Below are 27,659 nucleotides of genomic sequence, written 5' to 3' on the forward strand. Positions count from 1 at the left end.
CATGCGAGTAAGGGTCAAAGGCTTTCTCTCAGGGACCCCACTCTCAGTAGTGAGTCTCATCCTGGCACTGTCTGGGACGTGGACCTCTCTGAACCTCTGTTTCCTCATCAGGACAATGGCACTAACAGTGCCTAGACTGCAAGGCTGTTGCTAAGTTTAAGCGAGATATGCATGGGTGTCAAATGCCTCCTCAGTGCTTGGCGCGTGGACCGTGTTCAGTCTGTGGGGGCTGTTGGTAGTAGCAGGATGCACATACATAAGCCACACTTACGTGTGAACGGTACACCGTGGGCATGTCCCATGTGGACACATGGCTCTACCTGAGTGGGTGCCAACACATCGCACACATATGCGTACACATTCTTTTATTAAAAAAAACTAAAAAAAAGTATAGAAGTATAAAAATGATAAGCATTTTTTATAAGCATAAATAAGCTCCATTCTTACAAGGTTGTAAAGGAAAAAGTGCAAGTTCTCCCACCCACTCCCACCCACTCCTTCATTCCCTCCAGTGGAGTCCATTGTTGATAATTTGGTACATAGCCTCCTCAACTTCTCCTAAGTGTAGGCAAGCAACTGTTTACATACATGTGTATACATTTACTTACACAAAAATGGAACCATGCTCTCTGCATATTGGTCCGTACCTTGCTTTTTGTCACTTCATCATGGACCCTTTCCCAGGTCACTGTGTACTGATCAACTCATTTTAAATGGGTGTGTGGTATTGCACAATGTGGGCGCACCGTAATTTTTCCCGTATGGACTGCTATTTGGTTTCTTTTCAACTTCTTGCTTCGAATGATTATCCAGGGAACATCTTTATCCAAATGTTTCTATGTCCTTATGCTATTTTTTCTTTAGGATAGCTCCTTAGAAGTGGGATTACTGGATCACAGGGTAGGAGCATGTAACATTTTCGTAAATTCTACCAGATTAGTTTTCAAAATGTTATTCTAATTTGTATCTCCCAACAGTGTAAAAAAAAAAAAAAAGAGCCTGTCAATTTTTTATTTTTACTTGTGCCAGGGGAAAAAATGATAGTATCTTATAACTTGTGTTTCCTTGACTACTTATCAGGTTGAACATCTTTTCATGTGTTTATTGCCCATTTGTATTTCTTCTTCTGCAAGTTACCTGTCCTTATATTAGGTTGGTGCAAAAGTAATTGCGGTTTAAAAGGTTAAAAATAATTGCAAAAACCACAATTACTTTTGCACCAACATAATATTTTGAGTTGCTTGTCTTTTTCTTAGTAATTCACCATAGTTTGTATATTTAACCCTCAGTCTGTTTCATATCTGGAGGGTATTTTTTCCCTATTTGTCATCTGTCAGTTGCTCTGTCACATTGTCATTCCACATAGGAATGGACACTCACGCAGATGTGTGTATGTACACTTAGACACTTAAAAAGCCAGCGAAGCAGTTTGCTGTTGCTAGAAGTTGGGAAAAGTTGGCCCTAAGTTCAGCTTCTGGGTTTCAGTATGTTGGCTGGCAGCCCCCTTTCTGGAATCTTGGGAGGCTGTTTTGGACAGGAATATTTACTGTTCACCGTCTCATTGTTCTCAGCGTGCTCAGAAGCGCTGACCATATCCTTATTTTCCAAGGACTTTTATAACTGTATTTTGTCCTGGATTCTATCCAGGACACCCCTGGATTTCAGAATAGTTGTTCTTTTGTCTTTCTCTAGATTGAAGTGGAAAACTATTTAGAGTTACCCTTCGGCAGCCCTGGTGCAATCAGATATTGGCAGGAAGGCTGCCAGAGGCCAGGCAGCCTCAAGGGGTGGGAATGTCCGGCTGTCCCTTATTTCCTGCCCTGCACGGCCAGGCATGCATGGCGAGGGCTGGAGGGCTGACAGGTGTCTCCTCTTCCGTGTCCTTAAACCTCCCCTGAGCATGTGCGTGCGTGCGTGCATGCGTGTGTGTGTGTCCACCTAGGATATGCGCTCTGACTTTGCCGGCACCCCTGACACATTGAATCTAATGAGAGGAAGGTGCAGCTGAGTCAATGATGAATGTGTCTGTGCATTTTTAGGTTGGTATGTCCTTTTCTTAGTTTAAAAGATAAAGAATGAGAAGCTGACGCATGGAAACCCTTCTGGAGCTTTTTTTTGGGAAATCATTTCATAATTACAGGAAAGTTGCAAAAATAGAACAGAAAACATCCATATGTTTACTCAGATTCATTCCTCATCAACACTCTATCCATTTGCTTTATCACATTCTCTTTCTCCTCCCCTCCTTCCCTCCTGCCTCCCTTTCTCTTTCTCCCATTTGAAGGTAAGTTAAATTCAGCATGGACGTTTATCCCTAAATATACACTTCAGTGTATATTCCCTAAGAATAGGGATATTCTTTTACAGAATCACAGGACAGTTAGCAACCTCAGTAAATTTAACATGCTTGCTGTACTTTTATCTAATTCACTACTTGTATCAATTGACCAAATAACGTGTTTTATAGCAATTTCTCCACCCCCTTCCCCCAGTACAGGATCCTGTCTAGACTCCCATATCAAATTTAGTCATCATTTTTCCATAGGCTTCTTTAATATGGAATATTTCTGTATGTAGCCTTTGTCTAGTACAACAATTTACATTTTTGAATAACACAATATCCCAATTTAAGAAAATAGAATGTTCCTCATTTGGGGCTTGTCGGATGTTTTTCTCATGAGTAGATTCATCATTAGATTTGGTTACTAATTCCTGGCCAGAATACTCCTTAGGTGTGTGGTGTCCATGTCAGGATCTGGAGGTACATGATGTCACTCACTGGTGATGTTCATTTCCAACACCTGTTAAGGTGTTGTCTGGTTGTTCCAGTGTGTGTTTCCTGTTCCTTTCCCACCTGGAAGTCTAAGAGACACTTTAAGACACTGCAAATATCCTGCTTCTCATCAAAATGTCCACTTAGGTTTAGCATCCACAGGTGATTCTCACCTGCTTCAATCTTTACCATGCTGCTTGCAAACTGGTTTTCCATTGCCAGCGCTCCCTTCACATTGACCAGTCTGGGCTGTGGAAGCCTTTCTTGCGGGAGGCTGTAGTGGCGATGCTTGTCTAACCCCACTGCTAGCATGTATTGATCCTACCCTGTGCTGGCACTGTGCACTGGTCACCCAGGCTTTCACTGGAACCTCGCCCCTTGGCAGGTATGGCGGCCTATGGGTCATCAGGCTAGGAGGCTCGTCTCCATCCTTGAAGGACAGTGCTGGAGTCAGGAAGAACCCCAGCCTGGGCCTGGATTCTTCTGTTAGAAAGTTCTTCCTTCTATTGAGCCATGGTCTTTCTCCCTGAGATTCTAAGGGCCTCATTTCTATTCTACCATCAGGAATGACCAAAAATAAATCTCACCTCTTCCACATGACAAAGCTTCAAGTCGTAATCTAATGTGCTCCTCACAGTGATGGGTGGGATAAGACTGTGCAGAGAAGGATGGGAAGCTGGTGAGTGGGGTTGGTAGGAAGGCAGTGACATTGACCAAGCCCTGTCTATGCTCCAGGCACACGTAGGAGTGTTAGGGATGTCACCTCCGACTTTACGAGAACCCTCAGAAGTGTGCACTATTCTCTGGAAGCTCCAGCAGTGCACGGGTGGTTGTCCATTTTGTTTAACTCATATCCCCAGTACCTGCAACAGTGCCTGACCCATGGTAGATGCTCACTATGTATTTGTCAAATGAATAGATGACTTTTACAGATGAGGAAACAGGCTCAGTAAGGGTATATAACTTGTGCCCATCCACACAGCTGTCAAGTGGCAATGCGGGGTTTCAGTTTAGGTAGGATGACTTGAGAGCTCTTATTCTTAATATTCTTGATCACTTGATGATAAATATTTATTTTTGGAAGATAGTTGAAAGGAAAAATGTTTCCAAATGTTGCTATAGGTTGAAAGGTACTGTTTGAAAATGTTGGGAGTGACCCAACATGGGAAGACGATGGTTGTGTGCGTGACACCGTATAGTCTGCCACCTGGGTTGTCCCAGGAACCCAATAGAGCTGTGTGTCACCTTCCTTGGGGGTGTTTGAGGGAGGGGGTTTGTCTTCCATCCACTTCTTTGTCAGTGTCAGTATGTTCTCACTTCTCTCCTCTTCCGGCTCCCTAACACAGCTCCTAGCACCTGGGGCTGTTGTACTCTGGCAGCTGTACCCCTACATTCTTCAGCTCATAGCACCATGGCATAGGAGAAGGCCTGGGGGACCACCTACCGTCATGGAGACCGCTTCAGTGGGAGAGCCACTCTCTTAGGGTCCCTAAGCCATCCCCACCACAGGCAGGGTTCCCTCTCTCTGGCTGGCTTCTCCCAGCATTTCAGGTAGTGCCATGTTGCCAGACCTGTACTTGACATGACACTTCTCTTCCATCTATGCTCCGTCTCCTCAGGACCACCCCACAAAACTCCAGTGCATAGACTACGACCTTCCAACCTCCTCTTCATAGGAGAGTGTAACCCCTCTACACAGTAAAATTCCCAAACTTTAAAAAACGACCATTTACCCCTAATCTCTCCAACAAAGAATTAGCAGGCTTGTGACTTAAAATGTAGGTTTCATTATTATTCAGGTGTGGTGAGGCCAACAGATTAGGAGACAATTGCCTTTGAAGCAATGGTTTGTTACTCACAGTTCACAAGAAGAGAGGACCTGCCCCACCACGGGAAAGCGGGCACAAAGGGGTGAAGGGAAAGTGTGGGGAGGAGTTTTTATTGTGGTTTCTCTGGAAAAGAAAGGGCGAGGCAGGGTAAATGGGCTTAAGATTGGCTAGTTTGAATAATTTTGGCAGGCTCTGGGATACAGCAACTGTCTGGAGTTGTGAGGTACCTGGCCCTGGGGTGATCAGGGCGGGGGAATAGGACCCTGGAGAGTGAGAGTCCGTAGAGGTGGGGTGTGGGCCCAGACTATTCAACCACCATTGTACTTTCTGTTCTTGCTTTTGAGTACTGTAAGTATAAATAGCATATTACACATGCTCTTGTGTACTTTCCTTTTTACTTAGCAATGTATCCTGAAGATTTTCCTTATAGAGGTATTTTCCATTATTTTATAGCTGCATGTATAGTATCCATTGCATGACTGTACTGTACTTTATTTACCCCTCTTCCATGATGGATATTTGGGTTGCTTTCCGTATTTTGTTCTTACAAACAGTGATGTAAAATGGCCCAATGTTTTAGAATAAAATTATTTAGATTTCTTCATGCTTCATTAAAATAAACTTACTTGGGCCCCTTAATTTACAGCCCCCCCACTTAAGGCTCAGATTTGGAGGCCCCCCACCCTATAGCTCTTCTCGCATCTCTGATAGGACAGTAGCCTTACTGGATGGTGGATTTGGGAATGAGTTCTTTTTCCATGGAGGAAAAACATGTGCCCTATCAATATGGAAACTGCTTGGACCTCTCCCTCTCTCCCCCATGCCAATTCCTGACCTCTCTTTCTGTCTTTGGGATAGCAGCTGCTCTTTCAGCCCCTACGCTTCTCTTGCCCCCACATTCTGGGGGCTCCAGAACACAGCATAGCCGAGAGGCATGACTAGGTCAGAGGAGACCGGGAGAGCAGCGGCATTTTTCTTGGAGTAGGCTGCAGGGGGCCGGGCCAAGGCCCACGGGGTTTCTTTCCAACCCGCCAGGCTCTGCACATACCCTGAGCTGGCTAGGAGGCAACTTGTGCAGCACCCCCAGGCCCCTCCCTCTCATTTGGGCCCCTTAATTTACTGAATCTTGTCTGCCACTGGTTGCTGCCTGCTGAGCACAGGGCAGCCCTGATGCAAGAAGGCCTGTGGGCTCTAGCGTCTGTGTCTCAGTCTTGATCTCCAGATGGGGTGGGACTCCTCAAGGGTCTAGGTCTTCCCAGCGGTGAGGCCCCAGCGTAAAGCCATGGCGCCTCCCTCCTCTGTGAAATGAAGAGTGGCCTTCAGGGTTTCCTGTGACAAGCCTCAGACCGCTGCCACCTCCCAGGGAGGCCCTCCTCCCAGAGCTGCTCTGTGAGGTCCACTCAGGGGTAGCCTGCTCCTTTGGCTTAGGGGCAGGCAGCTTGCCTCCAGCGCTTCCTTCTTGGGGAATGGGGGCCTATGGCAGGGGTGGTATTTCATGGCCCAGAAAGATGTTTAAGGGAGGAAATAACAAGCAGTCCGTCCTGGACTACTTGCCTGGGCTGGCAGGGGTGGGGCCCGGCTTCCTTCTGCACTTCCTCCCATTGTTCCCCACCCCTCTTCTGGGAATTCTCCTGGGGGAAGGAGGGGCTAGGTGGCAGGGTCCCAGAAAGGGAGACAGAAGAGGCCTGCTTTGCTCTGTGCCCTCTGGCCCCACTGGTGCTCTGCCTGCAGAGTGCACAGCAGACTGGATGCCCAGGCCGGTACTCCCTCTGCTCCTATGCCTGGCCTGCCTCCCATCCCCCAGGCCGATGCCTCAGGGAATCAGGGACCCGAGTTCCAGGGCAGACTCTACCTCTTGTTCGAGCAAGTCCCTCCTCCCTGCCTCCTCAGTTTTCCCATGAAGGACAGGTGACTGACTGCCAGTGTCACAGGGCTGCATGGTCCTCTACACTCCCTGTCTGGTCTTTTTGGAAATGCCTGGGTGCTGAGGACACTTGAGGCAGCACACTGGTGCCTCCTCCTTACTGGCCTCAGGATGGACATACTCAAGGAGCCCCAGCTTAGTAAGCTATGGTACAAGCTTGCTCCATGCTGTGAAGGAATATAACACAAACCAGTCCAAATTCTAGAAAATGGTGACTCTACTAGCACTGTGAGGGCACTTAGAACCCAGAATGAGTATCAGTGCACATCTCTGCTTGTAGCCCTTTCTTTACAGAAATGTTGGAAAAATTGGTCGTGAATATATATCAGGCTTATTGCCCTGCTAGCAAGGAAACCTGCAAGGTGACCAACCAAGAGTCTGCTAGTTCCCAGAGGGATGAAAATAGAAGGATTTTGTTGTTCAGAAACTCACATAAGCAGCCAGTTTACTTATTTATTTATTTATTTGTTATGGTAAAATACACATAACAAAACTTACCATTTTAACCACTGTCGATAAAAGAACATTCAGCCTATAGAAAAGTTTTGTAAGAGTCTGAGCCAAATTTTGAGGACATGCGAGGAGCAAAATCTCTACGGATTGAGAAAATGCTCCAGAGAATGGCAGTTTTGCATTTCCTTTTATGCATTTAGATTCAAAGGAGAAAAATAAGGAAGGTACATGAAATCCATTGGTGGTAGATTAAGGAGGTGGGAGAACACAAAGTGGGGAAGTCTCTAGGATTGGATAAAAAGTAAAACGGAGAGACACATACTTCTTCTCCATTGGTGGGTACCAGATTGTTGACATTTACAGCACATAGAAATGGTATGCGGGGAACAAGATAAAAATGAGGGATTCTGTGGTCTGGCTCTGGTGCCTGGAGTTGTGTCTTTGAGGGGTCTGGAAAAGAAAATTACTCTGATATTTCAAAGGTATGTTATCCTAGATGAGTAAAAATGGACAGGGCTCACTTAAGGTCAAGATTGATCTTTGCTAAAGAAGCTGTAGGCCTGGGATGTGACTACCCGCTATGACCTGCCCAGTTAGGAATTTATGATAAGATCATCCTGTGTGTTTACTTTTGGTCACTGAGCTTGTCGGGTTTATTACATAGCCCCTTTTTCATTCACACCATTTTAAGTATACAGTTCAGTGGCATTAAGTACATCACATTTTTGTGTATCCATCACCACCATCTACCTCCAGAACTTTTTTTGTCACCCCAAACTGAAACTCTGTACCCACTAAATAATAACTACCTTTCCCTATCAACCGAGCCCCAATAACCCCCATTCTACTTTCTGTCTCTATAAGCTTGCTTGCTCTAGGTACCTCATATAAGTGGAATCACACAATATTTGTCCTCCTGTCTGTCTTATTGCATTTAGCATAATGTTTTCAAGGTTTATTCATGTTGTAGCACGTGTCAGAGTTTCTCTCCTTTTAAACTCTGAATAATATTCCATTGTAGGCACATACCACATTTTATTTATCCATTCATCTGTCAATGGACACTTGGATTGCTTCCACCTTTTGGCCATTGTGAATAGTGCTGCTATGAACATGGATGTCAAATATTTCTGAGTCCCTGATTTCAATGCTTTTGAGTAATTACTCAGAGGTGGAGTTGCTGGATCATATGATAGTTCTATTTTTGATTTTTTGAGGAACCGCCCTACTGTTTTCCACAGCCGTTGTACCTTTTTCCATTCCCACCAACAGTGCACGGGGTTCCAATTTCTCTACATCCTTGCCAACATTTCTTGTTTTCTGGGGTTTTTTTGTTTTTGTTGTTGTTGTTTTAATAATAGCCATCCTAATGGGCATGAGGTTGTAAGCAGCCAACTTTAACAACGAGCTAATTAGGTCAATATTAAAGTTTATGTCATGATGTCATAAAAACCCATATTCAAATCAGTTGTTACAGAGACCAGAAGAAGTACATTAGGCTGATAACAGGTGTGCTGCTTATGCCTTAGGGATAAAAAAATTAGGAAGCAAATGATGAGAGGACACCTGTGGCTGTTCTTTGTTGGAGCTCTGACAGTAGGAAGCATGCAGAGCTGAATGCAGACACTAGGCTACAATTGTGATTGCCATGGGCTGCTGACGGCCCCTGATTTCCTGCTGCCCATTTCCTCGCTTAGGGAACATACTACTTTCCTTGGCTCTCTTTGCAGAGTCCCTTCAGTGTTCATCACACATTGACCTATTCTTTCCTAGGAGCCCATCGTTTATGGGACCCCCTTTCCTCAGTCAGAGATGTGGCCTCCGTTGTGTGTGGTGAGACAGTCCTGGGCGTCTCTCGGGAGTGGACATGTCTACCCTGGCCCAATTTTCTTTTCTTCTTGCCCTGAAGACAGGAAGTTCTGCTGGTTTTCTCATTCATAATCATTGCTGGCCGAGCCCTTAAACCAGTATAGGCAGCCTGTATAGACGTGGGTCAGATGAGCTGCTGAGGCGTGGGAGCAATGTAGATGTGACAGTGGAGAAAATGCCCCTGCTTTCAGGAGATGCCCAGGTGTTTACTGAGCTCTGAGGGCCAAGACAGACAGACCTTATGTGGGGCACCCTGGCAGACTGGGGTGCTGGGGCTGGGCCTCTGAGGAGAGGCAGAAAGGGGTCAAAGTTGACCTTGGGGGAAGGGAAGGTGTGTCTTGTCCTATTTGTGCCTGGAGAGGGGCCGGGCACTCCAGGGTTGGTGCTTGGGATGGCTGGAGGCAGGGCTTCAGGGGGGGCTTGAGGTGGTCCTAGGGGATTCTGGTGTTCGAGGCAGATCAGCTTGTTTGTGCGGTGTTTGTGTGGTGGTGGTGGTGAGGGGTATGGCGGGAGAAGAGCCAGTACATTAGGCTGGTTTTCTACATTTTACTTTTCCCTCCTCTCAGGTTCCTAGGGGAAGCCAAGGTCCCACTCCGGGAGCTCCTTGCCACCCCCAGTCTATCTGCCAGCTTCAATGTCCCCCTACTGGACACCAAGAAGCAAGCTACAGGGGTAAGTGCTCATTGGGTCTCTGCATCAGACCAATTTCTGGTCCAAGGCCTTACCTTTCAGACCCCAGAGTGTGTCATACTCCAGCTCCAAGCAATGGGGCCTGGCCGTGCCTGGCCACAGCTCAGGGTGCCTGGGAGGGATTCTGGGGTGGAAGAGATGGGCCGGGGAAAGGCGGGAGCCCAGCGCCACCTGCAGGGCTCAAGTCAGCCTTGCCTCACACCTGCCCCTGGGTCCTTCCTGGGGTTGGTTAGAACTCCAGAGTGGAAGCTGATGTCTTCCCTAGCTTCCTGCAGCCTTGGTTATGGTTCTTCCAATCTCCCTGGCAGCCCTCCCTCACCACCCAACCCCCTTCTCCAATCCAGAATATCTGAGTCATCTGGGTCACAGATCACAGAGGAAGAGAGACAGACATCCCTGTCCCCTGCCACTGGGACCTGTCAGACCCCCTTCCTTTCCTCCATTGTCCTTTTGGCCCCGCCCCCAGCCTTCCCACTGCTCTTCCAGTCTTCCCAGACAATTCCCAGCCCTTATCCCCGCCCCGTTATTTTTAGTGAGCTAAATATACCCTGCAGAGTTCTTTCTTCCTGGTCAGTAGAATTCCTGACCTTCCCTCTGGGTCAGCCTCCCAGGATGCACTAGGGGAACTAGCGATTTGGAAATACTTCCTCCCAGTGATGCCAGAGGGGGATTCTGAGCTGAGTTCTTTCAAACAGAGTAGGGCCACCTTGCCCTGTGGAGTGTGAGTGCGTGTGTGTGGTTAGGGGCTCTTGGTTGGCTTGTTGCATCAGGAAGTGGCCAATCTGGGCAGAGCTCTGACTGGCACCATTACTGGGTACTGAGCCCTGAAGAGAGTGACTAACTGGAGTCCCACAGTGCATCGATGTCTAAGTGGGAACATGAATCAGAGGGTGCATCTCCTAAGCTCTCAGGGGTACAAGAGACTTAATTGGACTCCTGGGTCACTTTCTCCTGAGGCGTCTTAAGCCAGTGAAGGCTGGGCTGCTTCCTTGACGGGGAGATGCCACTTCCCAGGAGAATCCATTCCCTTCTCAGACAGTGCTCACCGGTAGACCATTCTGGTTCAGTGCAACATTCACTGAGCCTGTCTCCATCACCCTCTGAAACCCACTTTGTCCTCCCTTTGAACTCTCCACTCTTCTAATTCTCCTAATTGTTTGTAGTTCCAATTTCTAATGTGGTTTTCCCCTACACCACTAAGCAATTCTCTGACACCATCTGGGTGTCCTACAATTCAGTTCAGTGCTGACACTGTCTACCTGGAGAAGCATCAGGTTAAGGACTCAGTCCTACCAGACGGCTGCCCGCCTCCCCCCCCCCCCCCGCTTCAGATGCCAATTGCATGTCCAGTGCCAATTGCATGTCCAGTTTGTTAGCTGTGCTTCTGACTGACTGGCTATAGATTGGAGGTTCCAACGACCCCGTCCTTGAGCTCAATTAATTTGCTAAAGTGGCTCACAGAACCCAGAGGAACATTTTATTTACTAGATTACTGGTTTATTATAAAAGGGACCGCCAGATGGAAGAGATGCACAGGGCAAGGTATCGGGAAAGGGCTCGGAGCTTCCAGGCCCTCTCCTAGGACACTCCTCTCCCAGCACCTCCATGTATTCACCAACCAGAAGCGCTCTAAACCCTGTGCTTGTGGGGTTTTATGGAGGCTTCATTCCATATGCATGATTGATTAAATCGTTGGTCATTGGTGATTGAACGCAATCTCCAGCCCCTCTTTTCTCCCTGGAGGTGGGGTGGGGGTGTGTGTAGAGGGAGTGAGGAGGTAGAGGTAGGTACAGGGTGGGGCTGAAAGTTCCAACCCTCTAATCACACCGTTGGCTCCACGCAGCCTGCCCCATCCTTAGGTGCTTTCCAAAAGTCACTCATTAATATAGCAAAAGACATCTCTACGGCTTTTGCTACTTAGGAAATTCCAAGGGTTTTAGGAACTCTGTGCCAGAAGCAGGGTCTAAGACTAAATATATATTTCCTATTATAAATCACAATATCACATCCCATCGCTAAGAAGGACTCCGAGGACTTCCGGGGATCCTGGAGAGGACCCCTACAGGTGTAGAGCACTATTGGAGAAATTGTAGGCATCAAGGCAACTGGTGAGAGAGAGATTTTGAGTCAGGATCTGGTTGGTGCTTCTCCACCGCATGTCAGGGACGGGGCTCGTACTTTGCTGTGTATCTGGACCCCGATGCCGCCAGCCAGGATTTCTAGCTTCCTGGCTCAGCTGCTCAAACGTCTCTCCCCTCTAGCCCTACATGCATCCGTGACATTGGTGGTTCCTGCAAGTTCTTCAGCACTTGCTCCACTCCAAGCTCAAAGATGCATCCACCCCGAGACAGAGCTTTTCATACCTGGTCCCTGTCCGTGGGGCTGAGCCATTCCCTGGAGACCTTACCTTTCCTCCTCTCACTCTTGGTTCCCATAGTCTGCCTGTACTTCTGCTCACCAGCTGGGAACCCGATGCCTTCTTTTCCCTGGGCTGGGCCCCCTGACTGTCTGCGGAGCTTGCCAATCCTTCACAAACCATGTCTCCAAGAAGGGGATGTGAGAGCCAGTAGGTGATGGATGGGAGAGGATGGCTGGGCCCCACTTGGTTTAGCCTCTAGCTGAGCACAGCCTGGAAGAGATGGAGCCTCCATCCCTGCTGCCCAGGAGAGGGGCTGGGACCATCTTCCATTCCCTGTGATAGCACTAAGTCACAGTGCATCCCCAGGCAGGTCCCAAGACCCTCTGAGCCAAGGCTTTCCACCTGGGCCCTGGGGCCTGCTGCACTGCAGTGGGAAGACCAGAGAACTGGGGATATGACAGAAGCTACAGATTCTCACTGGCTTTTTACTGAGGCCACTTTCTGGTCTGGGCCCAGTGGGCAGAGCATGCCAGGTGTCCTCAGTTGGTGGTAGCTCAGATGGCCTCAGAAGGCCAAAGGAACTTGATGATGGGGTGATGGGAGTGGACACAGGGCCTGTGGGATCCTCAGGAAACCCTGGAAGGACTGAGAGGAGGAGGAAGGGCCTGCTGCAGGCTGGCATGGACTCCATTTGCCTGTCACTCAATGTCTCACCCAAGTCCCTTCAGATACGGCACGCTGGGCTGCGTGCCATGAGAAGATGCCAAATCTATCCTCAGTCAGCTTCTAGACGGAAGGGAAAAACACTACCCCTGTCCTGGGGGAGCCTCCAGCCCATGGGGAATGGACACACTTGGAGGAAAGAAGCAACATACGTGCAAATGTCTGTTGAGAGCAGCTTGCTAACGAGCGTGTGGATACACCATGGACACTGTGTTGGTATCATTTCAGTTTTAAAAGCCGTAGTCAGATCAGAAGGAGAAACCCACTGGGGGACAAGAACAAATGAAACAACAGAACAAATGTGGTGGGTCGGAGAGCCAGGGGGTACTGCATGTTGGGAGCAAGGACCGGATGTGGGCAGACAAAGTGCTCTGGTGAACCCTTGCGCTTCCTTCCAGCAGTTTGCCGATGCTGCCAACACCCCACCCCCACCTCAGCTCTACTTACCCTACATCTTACCCTGTGCTAGCTTCTGGACGTGGTCTGAGGGAATGGCAAAAAAGACCCAGGCACATACGGAGTTTTCCTGTCCACTCAGGAAGTGTGTCAGAGGAGCTCTATGTTTGGTCTTGCTGAGCTCAGTCAGGGAACTGTGGCTCCGGAGGTAGGTAGCAAGCAGTGGGGTGCATGTGGAAGATGGGCAAAGGACCCCAGGGCCTGGCTATATAACCCCTAGGCGGATCTGATGAGTTGTCCCCTATCTCTGCCTTTGGTTTATTGGGCCCTCCCGGCTTGGGGGCCAGACAGGAGCCTGCAGAATTCTGTGATATTGTTGACTGTGACGTGACGATGTCAGACATGGGTGACTGAGGTTACCTGCTCCAGGCTGACATGTTTTAGTGGGCACGTGACTGACCGATAATGTTCGTGTGGTAGAATGTCTGCATGGTGGTGCTGTGGTTGGACACCTGAGGAATGGGGCTGTCCTGTGGGGACCTTATTGTGGAGGGACTTAAAGAGGGTCCTACTGGGCGCTGTAGGCCAAGGTCATGCGGTTTTGGAGAATATGCAGCTCACATACATCCGACAGGAAGAAAAATCTCAGCTCTGGTTATGTCTGGAGAAGGGGACAGGGGAGGAAGTATGATGTCACGGTGAGGGCACGATGTCCTGACTATGGGTGGGGTCCACAGACATACCCCCTTTCCTTTAGACCCTCAGCACAGCTGGGGGCCTCCGGGATTCACCGCCCGGGTCTTGAAGCAACGGCCCCTAGAGACTGCCCCCTGGTGGCGAGAACTGTTTTAGATTCTGGGTTAGGGATCCTTTGAAGCAGCCAGGAATATTTCTGTGGCTCCTTGATGGGCATATGAAAGATGGAGCTGCCTCTGGCCTGGAAGACTCATTCCAGTGCCCAGAGCCACCAGCATGCTGCCAGTTCTTTAGGAGGCAGGTGTGGAGTTATCAGCGTGGAGGAAACAAGATGCTCAGGAAACCCCAGGGAGGGCTGCCAGGCTGGTCTTGGGATTCCGGACTTGCTCCTCCTTCCTGCTTCTCCCAGAGGGCTGCTCCTGAGGCCTTGTGCTAAGATACTGACACCCAGGGCATGGCATGGAGCAGTTCCACTCCTGTGGCTCCACCTCTGCACAGAGACGGTGTACCGGAAGCCCCCAGGTGGTATGCAGGGGTGGGTAGGCAGGGCGAGCCCTGAGAAACAGTAAGGGGTGTCCTTCAAGGGGATCTGGTCCCAGGGTCAGAGGACCTCAGTCACTAAGTGTTAGAAGAACCTGGAGCTGAAAGGGAGCCAAGCTGTGCTCCCTTTACGTTTTGGCTCAACTCTCTTCACCTCACTGGGATCCACTTAGACCACTTGATTTAATACTGTTACCTGCACTCCCTCCTGCTTCTCTGGTCGCGCTTGCCCTGGTTTACCTTTTCTTTTCTTTCTAACATGCTGTATTATTTATGTATTTATTTTGTTTATTACGTACTGTCTGTTTCCTCTGCCACAATGTCAGCTCCATGGGGGCCAAAGCCTTTGCTTTGCTTATGGACATATCCCAGTATTGCCATGCTTGGCCCCTTACAGGTGCTGGGTGCATATTTGTGGCAGGAATGGATAAGCGAATGAATGAATGAATGGGTCAGGCCAACTGTGTGGGGTGGGGCGCTACTCCCCATCTTTCAGATGCAGGCCCAACTCATGCTCAGCTAAGCAAACACTCCACACAGGCCAGCCTCACGGGTAGTTGGGACCTGTGCTTGGTTTTGTGTTCTGCTGTCACCACCTCGCAATTCTTAGTAAATTTTTAACAAGGGGCCCGAATTTTCATTTTGCACTAGGCCTGCAAACTATGTGGCTGGTCTTGAGCTCACATTATTTCTCCTGGAGAGTGGAAATCAGCATGGGCGGGTGGGTGGGTGGCCTATGTGTCTGCTGAGTGAGATTCCTGTGGTTAGAACAGGAGCAGATTTCTCAGATTTTAACCTTTCATTTTAAAATAATTTAAGATTCAGAGAAAAGTTGCAAGAGGAGGATAAAGAATATTTTGTCCTAAACCATTTGAGACTAAGTTACCCACCTTCTGGCCCATCTCCCTGAATTTAGTGTGTATTTTCTCTGATTAAGGACTCTCTCCTCCAGAACCACAACACAAGCTACAACACTGAGGAAATTAAGGTTGAAACAGCGCTGCCATCTAACCCAAAGATCCTCATCCAAGTTTCATCAGTTGTTTCAACAGTTTCCTTTAGAACAAAAGGATCCAATTAAGGATCATGTGTTGTGTTAGTTGCTTTCCCCCCTCTGGGAGAATTCCTCAGTCTTTCTTTGACTTTTATAACCCTTGAGACTTTGGCATTTTTTGAAATACAGGCCTGTTATGGTGGTGACTGAACCTCAGTTTGGGTCTGTCTGATGTTTCCTTGTGATTAGATTTAGGTCGTGCATCTCTGGCAGGAACATTGCATAGTGATACTACGCTGCTCTCGTATCCTAGGGTGATATGATTTTGATGTGTTTCATTGGTGCGTTATTAAGCTTGATCATTTGGTTCAAGTAGCATTTGCTGGGTTTCTCCACTAATCCAAATCCATTCCGCTTTCTAATAAGTAAGAATTTGAGGGGGATATACTTTGTGTAAAGACTCCGTGTCTCATCCAGCTTTTACCCAGCAGTTTTAACATCTATTGTTGCTTCTTGGTTGTATTAATTATTGTTTTGATGGTTGCTAAATGGTGATATTCTAAATCAGTTATTTTATGCTGCAGTAATCAGTTGGCATTGCCCTGTAAGGAAAAACTTCCTTCCTGATTTATTTTCACATGGATTCATGTATTCCTCTTTTAGTCGATGGTTTAATCTGTTACTATCGTTATTCATTTTCATGTTTCAGTTGTCCCAGATTTGGTCAGTGGCAGCCCCTGAAAGCAGGTTTCTGTGCCCTTTTGAAACGTTTCTATCATTCTTTGAGTATTTCCTTGCTTTCTGGCATTAAAAAACAAAAAAAAAAATTCCAGGATCATCTTCTGCCTACCTTGGCCTAACCCTGGGATTAGTTATTGCTCCGAAGAGCTCAATTAGCCTTTTGATGAAGTGGAGGAAAATACAGATGCCCAGGTCCATCCCAGACCCGAACGGGAGCCTCCAGGAGTCAGACGTGGGTATGGGCGGGGCTTCAGTGGAAGCTCTTTTTCCGACTTTGGGTTGCTGGAGCTTGGGGTGCGAGTGCGGGCGCGCGGGCTGCGCAAGTGGCGACACTTGGTGGTGGTTCAGGAACCTGCAGCGGTGGTTTAGGGCAACGCCTGGGATCCGGGTCTTAAAGGGTTTCCTCGTCTTCCCCGGCCTCTTGCCCCTTCTCCTAGGATGTCCTGGCTTTCGGCTCCTTCCTCAGTGTTCTGAGCCCCAGACTCTCACCAGCCCTGCCCTCCCTTAGCCTAGCTGCCCCTGCACAGGCCCCAGTCTGGAGGATTCAAGCCCCAGAGCTGGATACATCCGGGACTTTGACCTTCTGTCTCAGGATCAGGGTTCATTGCAGGAGTTTCTGGACACCCCTAATATTACCCAGTAGAGATGGATGCTTAGAGGTTTATACTAGAGCCACTAAGAGGATATTATGCATCATTAACAATTATGTACATAAAGGGTTTGTCAAAACCTGGGGAAATGCTTATTGTCTAACATTAAGTGAAAGAAAAGCATTTTATATATAGCAGCGCTGTACACTGTTTAAAAAGATTAGAGAAAACTACATCAAAAGATGAATAGTGGTGGGATTATGGCAATGTGTTTTCTTTTGCCTTTTTTTTCTTGAAAGTTTTTGAACTTTCCAAACTTTCTTAAATAGAACATTTTTTATTATTAATACTTTGGTTGATAAAAAGCCTGCCCCAGGAGGCCTGCTGGACCTGGGGTTTCAGGGAAGACTTGGCCAGGCCCCTGCTCACCTACGTGCTTCAAGGCTAGAGACCCGCTGTGGCTGTACCTTTTCTTCTGGTTCAGGGGCCCATTTGAACAGTGCAGGTCTCATGGTGGGGTCGGGTGGGATGGAGGCACAAAGCAGCCTTCCCTGTCCATGTGAATGGTGTGATCAGTCACTCTCCTCTTGGCCAAAGCTGGAGCAGCTGGAGATTAGGTGTGGACAGAAATGCTTCTGGGAGGAAAAAGGGCTCAGAAAGGTGAGTGGCACCCTGAAAGCCTCTCCGAGCTGGGGCTGAGCAGAGTAAGGATCAGGTGTCTGTGGAGACACAGGGCAGGGCCCTCGGCTGAGCAGAGTGGCCAAGGGGCCTTTTTCCTGAAGCTGAACTTAGCCTGAGGGTTGAAACATCCTGCAGGAGAGGCTGGATCGCTGATTCATTTATAGAAGCTTACGATGTACTCTATCGACTCATTTAATCCTCATCGGACCCTGAGGGGAAGGTGCTATTACTGGCCCATTTTACAGTTAAGGAAACTGAGGAACAGAAAGGTTACAGATCTTGCCCAAGGTTGCACAACTCCTGAGTGGTGAAACCTGACTTCAGTCTGTGCCTTTAACCACCTGACTATGCTGATGGGCCCCTGGAGGTGGCTTTGCCACAGTCTTCTGCAGAGCCGTCTTCCTTGGTGGCTAGAAGGAGGGAACAGGACGGATGCTGGAGGGCGGTGGTCTGAGGCCAATGCACTAACCTCCTGTACTCTCACCTCCCCATATCTTCCAGGCCTCGCTGGTCCTGCAGGTGTCCTATATGCCGCTCCCTGGAGCGGTACCGCTGTTCCCACCCACCACTCCTCTGGAACCCTCCCCGACTCTGCCTGACCTGGATATGGTGGCTGGTGAGCACTCTCGCTCTGGCAGGGCCCAGGGGAAGAAGCTCAGCAGAGACTCCAGAGCCTGTGGGTGGGGGCCACAGTGAGGCCACCTTCCCCAAGTTGAGGGCACCGATGGGTGGGAGTCCTGAGATCTGCCTTCTGCCACTCAGGAAAAAGGTCAGGAGGTGCGTTCCCAGGTGCCGCTAGGATTCGTATGACGATGCCCTCCCCTCTCTAGCTATCCACGGAGAGGGCTGTGCCTGGGCTATGTGCTCTGCATTGTGCAGCTCCGGATGGGTGGGTGCTTTAGAGGGGTCTGTCCCAGGGGACACTTGAGGCCCCACCCACTCCCCAGAGCCCAGTGCTTGCCTCGCCTGGCACCCAGCAGGACTTTGGTGATGACATGTGACAAAAAAGTTGGATTTTCTTAAAAAGAGTTTTGGTTTGAAGTCAGGGGCCATGAGTTCCAGTCTTGCCTTGACACCAAATAGCTGTGTGATTTTGTGCTGGCCCCTCTTCCTCTCTGGGCCTACAGTTTATCATTTGTGAAAAGAGCAGACAATTAGCTTACTCCCAAGGTTGCTTCAGGTCTTTCAACTTGCTTCTGCTGGGCTTGTCAAGTGAGGACCAAGACCAGAGTTGCTGGTTTACCAAGTGAGGTCTTCGGTGTGGAAGCTGGAGAGCCCTCTGTGTGGTCCAGCCAGCTGGGGTGGGCAGGAAGCTACATGGATGGGCCACGTGGGGACTTGCCCATGGGAAAGAGTCTACAGTTCTGTCATGGTGAAGAGATCTAGAGGCAAACACAGCATTGAACCGAGCAACCCCTGTCTCAGTGCCCTAAGCCTATTCTGGAGCCCAGCCCATGTGTGGCTCTTGCTGAGGGAGGCAGAGCAGGGCTCATCTTTTTGGGACTCGGCACTGTCTGAGCTTGGAGACGGGGCGATCACTCCGGACTGGGGTATAGGTTGAGTGGAGTAGAAGGGGTGCTCCTGGTGACAGAAGAGCATGGAGGACCCCAAATGTTCTGGGACAGATTTTGAGGTGGATCTGACAGTTAGGTTTGTGCTGCTTGGGGAAGGCTCCTAGAGGTGCTGAATTCCCAGTCCTGCCTGGCAGGTTGTGAGAAGGACAGTCCCTGACAGACATGGCAGCTGTTCCTGAGCACTGTGTCAGGCTGGGGTGGGCAAGGAGAGCAGGGTTAGTGGTGGGGGGGGATGCACTGGGCTGCCTGTCCTCACCCAGCTCCCTCCTCCCCTCCTGGGGGTGTGCCCTGCCCATGTGCCAGGTGGCAGACAGAGCCGGGCTGAGACTTGGTCCCAGCTCAGTGACAGCATCGCGGACACGAGATACTCTGGAAAGAAGTGGCTGGCCCCTACGGGTGAGATGCAGTCAGGGCCGTCCCCATCCCAATCCTACCACCATAACTGTCTCATCACTGCCATCGTCAGCTCCCAAGAGTGGGATGAGGTGTCTATAGTGGGGAGGGCTAGGGCCATTCTGTTTCCTTCCTGTCGACGATCTGGACTGACTGCCCCCAGTTTTCAGCCATTGGAAACTTCTCTTCTTTCTTCCTCATCCATCATGGCTCATCGATGAGGGAAGGAGAGGGGTGAGGAGGTCTTGATGCTCATGCCCTTTGGATACTCCATTGGCTGGGCTGGGTCCGAAGGGCAGGGCCAGAGGGACCCAGGCCTCATCAGCACCCTCTCCTCCCAGACACAGGAGGAGAGGAGGACCCTGAGGACCAGGGGCTCACGGGAGATGAGGCAGAGCCGTTCCTGGATCCGAGTGGTGCCCCAGGCCCGGGGGCTCCCACCACGCCAAGGAAGCTGCCTTCCCACCCTCCCCCGTACCAGCTTGGGAATAAAAGGAAGAGAAGTGCAAGCAAGCCCAGGACGCTGCTGTCGGACAAGCCGCAGGACTTCCAGGTAATGCGGCGACGCCCTCTGACCAGTCTCCCCCTTCACTGGGTCAGCAGCTGCGAGTGCTGGGTGCCTCCCGCTCTGTGCAGCCTCGGGGAAGACCCTCAGGGCGCTCCTAGATGGCAGTCTGGTTTCCCTGGGCCCTGGGCAGATGTGAACACGTTGTTCACACTTTGGAGCCTCAGAACAAACCTCTTCCCAGCCCCTGGTTTTGCTCCTAAAAACGGTGGGGGAGCACCGCAGAGATTCTGCATATCTTTGCACCTGTTGTCTGTTTGCCAACCAGAGTTTACCTGGCTAGCTAGTCCCTTGCTACTCGAAGTGTGGTCCTTGGACCAGCAGCGTGAGTATCCCCCGGAAGCTGATTAGACATGCAGAACCCCAGACCTGCTGAAACAGAATCTGCATTTTAACAAGATCCCCAAATCTAAGGAGCTCTGTCTGGCTATCTTTTTTCTCTGTGCATCCATGTCCTTCCGTGTTGACGTGGATTTTTCCGAAAGTCATGTGGATTATGAATTTGTTCAAGCTCTTCAGAGAATGAAACTAATGTTAACCGTTTGACATATTTTTATCCCAAAATCCATCCCATTTTATTTGCTTTTTAACTTTGGTCCTTTGCTTATTCTTTTCCTTTTGTATAAAATTTTCCATTTTTACATCGTTGCATTTAGCAGTATTTAACTTTTAAGAACTACTTTTAAAGTGAAAAATAGGAAACTTACATCTTTATTAAGTGCAACAAATTGTACAAATATATTTTAGTTCTAAATAATGGTAATTTAAGCAAAAGTCCTAGCTATGACCACTACGTTATACTGAAAGAATTCTAACTTATTTTATTATAATTCCCAAGATATGTTCTTATTGTCTTTTTTCTCCTTAGAAAATTGATATATGTTTATTGTAGAACATTTGTACAATACAGTAAAATGAAGAGAATAAAAATCACTTATTCACTTTCCCATTGTTATTAATAATATATTATTTTATAGTATGCTATTTTTTAAAAAAGAGTTGACCAATAAATACATAACTGCTGATTAGAAATTAGAACCAGTGAACATGTTATTTTTCCATGAAAATTATTTTCATATTTCAAAATTTCATATTTTTAAATATTTTGCCCAAATTTGGAAGTACCGATATTCTGGAAACCTTCATTTACTTACAGTTTAGTGGAGAAAACTCTTAATTTATTTCTCAGAAAGTGAGACAGCGTTGCATCTTACAAAGACTAGAGAGCACTTCACAAGTTAAGTTTGCCCTGTGAGAGAATTGTCAGTGAAGAATGTTCAAGCCACTTAAAAACATCAGTGTCAAGGTGTTGAGGTGCCAGTGGCTGCATGAAATGAACCGGGGGCTGGATCCTTGGCCCAGACCTGGGATTTAGTGCTGGTAGCTTACCTGGGCTAGCCGGGCAGCTCTTATGTGGAACGATGGGATTTTATAGGTAGGTGCAAGGGACCTTGGTGGGAAAATATGATTGTTTTTACAGTGCTCTCCTAATTATTTTTAAATACTCTTCGCAGGAAGCCAGGGGTGGTGGTGGGGGACTGACCACTCCCCCTTCCTCCTGCTCATGCCTCCTCCTGGCTTTCAGATCAGGGTCCAGGTGATCGAGGGACGTCAGCTGCCAGGGGTGAACATCAAGCCTGTGGTCAAGGTCACTGCTGCTGGGCAGACCAAGCGGACACGGATCCACAAGGGAAATAGCCCACTCTTCAATGAGGTGGGAGACACTGGGTGTGAGGGCGACGACCTGAGTGGGCTTTCCAAATTGGGAACGCATAGCCGATGCCTGGCAATTCATTCAGGTTTTACATGTGGTGCTAAGTTAGGGTCAAGAGCTATGTCAGGTCCTGAGTGGTTAGCGGAGGAACTGGAGAAAGGGTTCTAGCTCTGATTCCCGCCTTGGGCTCCCACTGCTCCACATCCCTGTCATCCTGCAGGGCTACCCACCCTGTCCCTGAGACGACAACCTCTGTGAGGTCAGGGGAGGAACATCCCGGAATCTATCTCCGAGCTTAGTGCTGGGCTGAGCTCACTCCACACGTTCTGTGTGGGCCAGACCTGAAGGCTGTGGGTGGGGCTGACCCTCTCCCTGGCCTGGGGTCAGCAAGCACTCACTTGTCTCCCTTTACTCTGAACCAACAGACTCTTTTCTTCAACGTGTTTGACTCTCCCGCGGAGCTGTTTGATGAGCCCATCTTTGTCACGGTACGTTTCAGCAATCAAAGCCTCCTCTGTGGGCTGCATGTGTGTGAGAAGCCTTAAGGCCCGGGGCGTGGGTGATACACAACAGCTTCCCCCAAAGCTCCCGGGTCACAGAACTACCGTCAGCAGCTCAGATGGAGGCAGCAGCTGAGTGGGGAGACCCTGCCCCTCAGCACCCGCGGTGCCGTGGGTCAGGGTCCTGAAGTCATTCTTGCAGTGGGCACTTTGATTTTCAACTTATTTTGTCCATGTGCCTGCTTCTGGCCAAGGTTTTCTTTCTCTATGCCCCTGCTCTTCCCTCCCCACTTTCCTCCAAAAGGCAATATATTAAGTGGTTAAAAATATGGGCTCTGGGGCCAAACTGTCTGGGTTTTCATGCTGCCTCTGTCATTTGGGGATTGTGTGATTCTGCACAAGTCCTGTAATCTGTCTTTGTCTTTGTTTCTTTGTCTGTAGAATGGGGATAATAATAGCATCACTCACAGGGTTCTCATGAGGATGAAACATGGCTTAGAACAACTCTGGAATAGAGTCAGGGAGGGAAGAGCGCTTGCGTTGGACCCTGTCTGAGTCAATATTTCCTTGTAAATGAGAGTGATAATTTATTTTCCCCTCCAGGTGGTGGACTCCCGTTCCCTCAGGACGGACGCTCTTATCGGAGAGTTCCGGGTAATAGTTTATTTTGTTTTGAAACCAGTCAGTTCTCGCTTATCCAAGTTAGTGGAGGCTCTGGATAATGTGTCGGGGTTCTCACTCCAGGGATCCTGTCTGTCTTCGTCTATATGGGTGAAATATAACTGAAGAAACAACAAAAATAAAATCTTCTCCCAACCCAGAAATCCTCTCCACAAAGGTAGTAGAGAAAGGGAACAATTTTATTATTGAATAAGCATTAAACCAGAATGTGGTATGTCATCACAGGTCATCCATGGAGAGATTGTAAAGACAGAAAGAAATCTTTTTATATAGCCAAGCAGATACAGCTCATTCCATACACGTTCTCAAGATGAACAGTAACTCGTCCTCAAAGAAGAGGAGTTGACAGCACCCTTGGTCATACGTAGTTCATCCTAAGTTTACCTGGTAATTAGGGTGACCATCTGTGTTGGTTAATTGACTTGACCCAGAGGGGAAAAAACAGAAAACAAGCTTGAATTTTTATGATAGGAGGTACTTTTGGAACTTGGAGCATAGCGTGCACTGAAGTTAGGCCCCTCTCTTCTCACAGAGATGGGGAGAGCCTGGAGAAAGACACTTCTGGGTCATAAAACTGATGAAAGTCTTATATAGTTTCCAAAAAAATTCATTTTGGAGAGACAGAGAAAGAACTTAACATCTATAAGTTTTAAAGGTAAATGTTCTGACAAAAACAGGGAAGGGAAATCTCTTCCCTGATTTCCAGCAGTGGGAATTAATCTTCTTATTTTTAATTTTTATATGTTCCTGACATCTGGGAAGGAAGCGTGCAATATGAATTCAGGCAGCCTTCCTCTTAATTGGACCATCTCAGGCCAATTGACCCCAATACTCTGTGCCTGAGCTCACTCTCACCCTGGGTGGAGAGTGGGCTCCAGATGTGCAGTGAGGGGATGGGGTGGGGGGCCGTGGAGAGAGTGAGGAACCTGCCCCCCTCTTTGTCCCAGACAGTGCAGAAGTCAGCAGTCCCTTGCAGAGAACTGAGAACTGACTACAATTCAGCTCATAGAACAGCTTTAACAGGCTGCATACAGTAAAAGCAACTAACGGTGGAGACCTTCATGAATGGTGTGTTAATGTAATTCTTATTGATTTTCTCATTTTTGAATTCCCAAGCATCTATCAAGTGGCAAGAAAGGGCACAGGCTTATTTTAACCTCTCCTATTATCCAAATAAAATATGATCCCTTTCTCTGGGAATTAAGTCACAAGATTGAAAACTAAGTCTTGTTTTCTGGAGAAGCAGTTTTAAAAGGAATAGTCTTGAGCCTGAGTCATCCTGTAACAAATAAGGTCTTAATTATGTTTGGAGTCTCTAATATTTGAAACACATTCTTGTTCTGAGAACCTCAAAATTACGGTTGTCGACATAAGAGACATCCAAGCTGGTAGATCATGTTGATGGGTTTATTTGAGCCAAACTGATGACAATTGCCAGGCAGTACAATCTCAATGGATTGAGAAAATGCTCTGAAGAACTGCAGTTTTGCAGCTTATTTTATACATTAGAGTCAAAGGAGGAGATGTAAAGAGGGTTACATGAAATCCACTGGTGGTAGATTAAGGGGGTGGGAGAAAGCCACGCAGGGAAACCTCTGAGATTGGACGAAAAGTAAAACGGAGAGACACATACTTCTTTTACTTTGGTGGGTGCAGCATAGTTAATAATTAATATTTACAGCACGTAGAGATGGTATGCAGAGAACAAGATAACGATGAGGGGTTCTGTGCTCTGCGCTCTGATGCGATGGCTGTGCCCTGAAGGGTCTGGAAAAAAAGATGACTCTGATATTCCAGGGGCATGTTATCTTAGATGCAAAAAGACAGTAGACAGGCTCATTTAAGGTAAAGAATGACCTTTGTCAAGGAAGCTACAGGTCTAGAACGTGACTACCTGCCATGACTCACTTTTAGTTAGGGTTTGTTTTGTTCAGACCATCCTATGCGATTACTTTCCATCTCTGAGTTTGTAGGGCCCACCATGCGGGCCTCCCCTGAGCTTGTCACTTTTCATATGTGGCCTTTTTTTTGGGACCACAAGGTAAAAATTATTTTTTTCTGATTATAAAAGTAATCCATTATTAAAGAACTATTTCTTAGAGCAGGTTTAGGTTCATAGCACAATTGAGTGGAAAGTACAGAGTCCCCATATATCCCTTGCCCTTCCCCCCACAATCTCCTCCAGCATTGACATCCCACTAATCTATGATTTTATTTTTATAGAAAATTATAAAATACAGAAAAGGATAAAAATAAAAATTACCCAAATCTACCACCTAGAGTGAACACAGTTATCATTTATGTTGTATTTCCTTTTCACTTTCTTTTCTATGCACAGATATACTTTACCAAACTTCGATCAAAATGTATTCCACTTCCCATGTACTAACAAATGATGAACGTCTCCCCATGTCTCCAAATGTTCTTCAAAACTTGATTTTTTTTTTTTTTTTGAAGATCTGATTGGCTTTATTAAGGGATTCACGAATTGGGCAGCATCCCCTCCAGCAACTAGAAGGGCTCTCCTTTCAAAACATGATTTTTAAAGGGATGATATAATGCACCCCACTTTATGTAGCACTCCAGGGCCAAGAGTTCAATTTGTGTTTTTTCTGTTTGATTTCAGGTGGACGTGGGTACCATTTACAGAGAACCCCGTGAGTTGAGTTCTCATCACCTTGGCCATATCCTTGCACTTTGGGTATCGAGATGCTTGGGGACAATCACTTTCCTCCTTGGGGGTTTTAGAATGTAGAGTGTGATCTTGGAGGTGAGAGCTGCAGGAATGAAGGAGGGGCAGTCTTTCATCTTCTGGGTTCAACAGGCTCTCAGGGAGATCAAACCCTCACGAGGGTCTCAACGGGCTCAGTCGGGATGTTAAATCTGGAAGACCCCAAGCAAGGGTGGCTGGAAACTGGGGTCACCTCTGACAGGGACGGGTCATTTGGATGACAAATTTAGGATTTCTCCACATCCTCCTTGTTTCTGGTTTGCTCTGGTCACTTCCTGGGAGGAAAGCATCTGGCTTTGGCAGCCTTTTACAGGGGTTTCTGTTAACATGTCTGACTCAAGCATGCATGAACACTCCAAGCATCTTTTATTGTAGAATTTGAGTTCTGTTCCCATGTCCCAGTGGGCTAGTGCTTCATCTCACCCAAATGTAGTCTGCCCCAGGTTCCTGGATATGGTTGCAGACTTGGGTCCCACCAAATTCTGTGATCACTGATGGATGTTGTCTCTCTTAGGACATGCCTATCTCAGGAAGTGGCTGCTACTCTCAGACCCTGATGATTTCTCTGCTGGGGCCAGAGGCTATCTGAAAACAAGCCTTTGTGTTTTGGGGCCTGGAGATGAAGCTCCTGTGAGTACATTTCCCTGGGTCCTCCTCACAGTACCTCCCCTGATAGTGGAGGACGAAACAAATAGAAAAACAACTTTATTTTTCTGATTTAAAAGAATACACCGTAATTATGAGAAATGTAGGATATGTGGAAAAGTATAAATGAAAAATGAATCGCTCATAATTCTTTCACTCAGAGAGAGGTGCTATTAATATCTTTTTGCATGTACTCCCAGAAGGATATACATGTGTATTTTAAAATAATTTTTAATTGAGGTATAATTGACATATAACATATTAGTTTCAGGTATACAACATGATGATTCGATATTTGTGTACATTGTGAAATGATTGCCACAATAAGTCTAGTTAACGTCTGTCACCCTACATAGTTACCAAAAAAATGTTTTTTTCTTGTGATGAGAAGTTTTAAGAGCTACTCTCTTAGTAGTAACTTTCAAATATGCAATACAATATTGTTAACTCTAGTTACCACGCTGTACATTACATCCCCATGACTTACTTATTTTATAATTGGAAGTTTGTACCTTTTGACCCTTTTCATCTATTTCCCCCACTCTCCCACCCCCTGCCTCTGGCAACCACCAATCTGTTGCATATATTTCTATCTTGCCAAAGTGAGATCATTCTCTATATAATGTGTTGTAGCCTGAGTTTTATCACTTAAGAATATGTCATCATCACTTTTACAGGTCAGGAAGTCAAGTTATAAGTGGAGGTGGTAGAATGAGAAAGATGTTTAGAGTTGGGGAAGTACCAGCATCTTTGTATGTTTGGGGAGAGGAGAAAAGGTTTGGAATAGGTGTTGTGGGAGAGGAAGGAGGGGTTCATTAGATGTAAACAGGAGGGTTTCTGAGCAGACACAAGAATGCCCACTCCGGGTTGGAGACTGTGGGAGAGCCTCGTTATACTCAGTGGCCTAGAAGCAGAACAGAGGTAGGTGGATGGTGGCGTTGTCAGGTGTGGTTAAGGCAGGAGAGGTGGAAGCACAGGGCCGAGATGACCAGGGCATCCGGACATGGCTGATGGCTCTGGGCACGGAGGATGCAGGAGGACAGGGCTGAGAGCTGATGAAGAGGACAAAAAATTAGGGACTGCACATTTGTTGAGCACCTGCAGTGTGCCAGGCTCTGTGTGAGTGGGGGTTGGAGGGGGCAGAGAGGGCTATGCCTCCAGCAGCTAAAGGGGCGCGGGGATTAAGGTGCTGTTGGCTGAGGACAAGGAACTGTGTTGGTGAATGACTTGTCCACATGGATGGGGATTATCTTACGGGAGAATTGGCAATCCGTTAGGCAAATGGTGAGGCAGGCACTGAAATCATCCAGGCATGACAGCAGTGAGAACTGGGGGAGAGCGCGGTCCATGTAGGTTGGTGTGGACTTTCAGAAAGGAGAGACGGTGGGGTGGTGGTGGGGGCAGCTGCAAGGTGTGGCCAGAAGTGGGAGAGGCAGGGGAGGGAAAGTGGGATCTCTCGGGGATGGGTGGTGGGCCGTGGAGCTGCCCACAGAAAGGTGCGTGTAGTCGTGGAGGCTGAGGGCAAGTCCCATGAGGAGGTCAAGGGTGAAGAGCTGGCTGATGACAAGGGCTCAGGAAGCCACTGTGGAAAGGTTAGG

At 47.9% G+C, this 27,659-nt stretch overlaps 1 protein-coding gene across 24 annotated transcripts in view; it reads left to right on the top strand.

Annotated features, from left to right (window-relative positions):
- The window catches only part of DYSF (dysferlin), a 201,104-nt gene that overhangs the window by 30,150 nt on the left and 143,295 nt on the right, over positions 1–27,659 (top strand). For 12 of the 24 annotated variants that reach the window (XM_074332149.1, XM_019718884.2, XM_019718872.2 and 9 more), the window contains 9 exons: positions 9,415–9,520; positions 17,760–17,874; positions 19,136–19,228; positions 19,567–19,778; positions 21,376–21,504; positions 21,930–21,992; positions 22,608–22,658; positions 25,312–25,342; positions 25,931–26,046. In XM_074332149.1, coding sequence (XP_074188250.1) covers positions 9,415–9,520; positions 17,760–17,874; positions 19,136–19,228; positions 19,567–19,778; positions 21,376–21,504; positions 21,930–21,992; positions 22,608–22,658; positions 25,312–25,342; positions 25,931–26,046 — 916 coding nt within the window. The remainder of the gene's footprint in view (positions 1–9,414; positions 9,521–17,759; positions 17,875–19,135; positions 19,229–19,566; positions 19,779–21,375; positions 21,505–21,929; positions 21,993–22,607; positions 22,659–25,311; positions 25,343–25,930; positions 26,047–27,659) is intronic. The other 12 variants (XM_019718953.2, XM_074332153.1, XM_074332151.1 and 9 more) reach the window with 1 other exon arrangement.

This window comes from Rhinolophus sinicus, linkage group LG05, assembly GCF_036562045.2.
Source record: "Rhinolophus sinicus isolate RSC01 linkage group LG05, ASM3656204v1, whole genome shotgun sequence".
Lineage (NCBI taxonomy): Eukaryota > Metazoa > Chordata > Mammalia > Chiroptera > Rhinolophidae > Rhinolophus > Rhinolophus sinicus.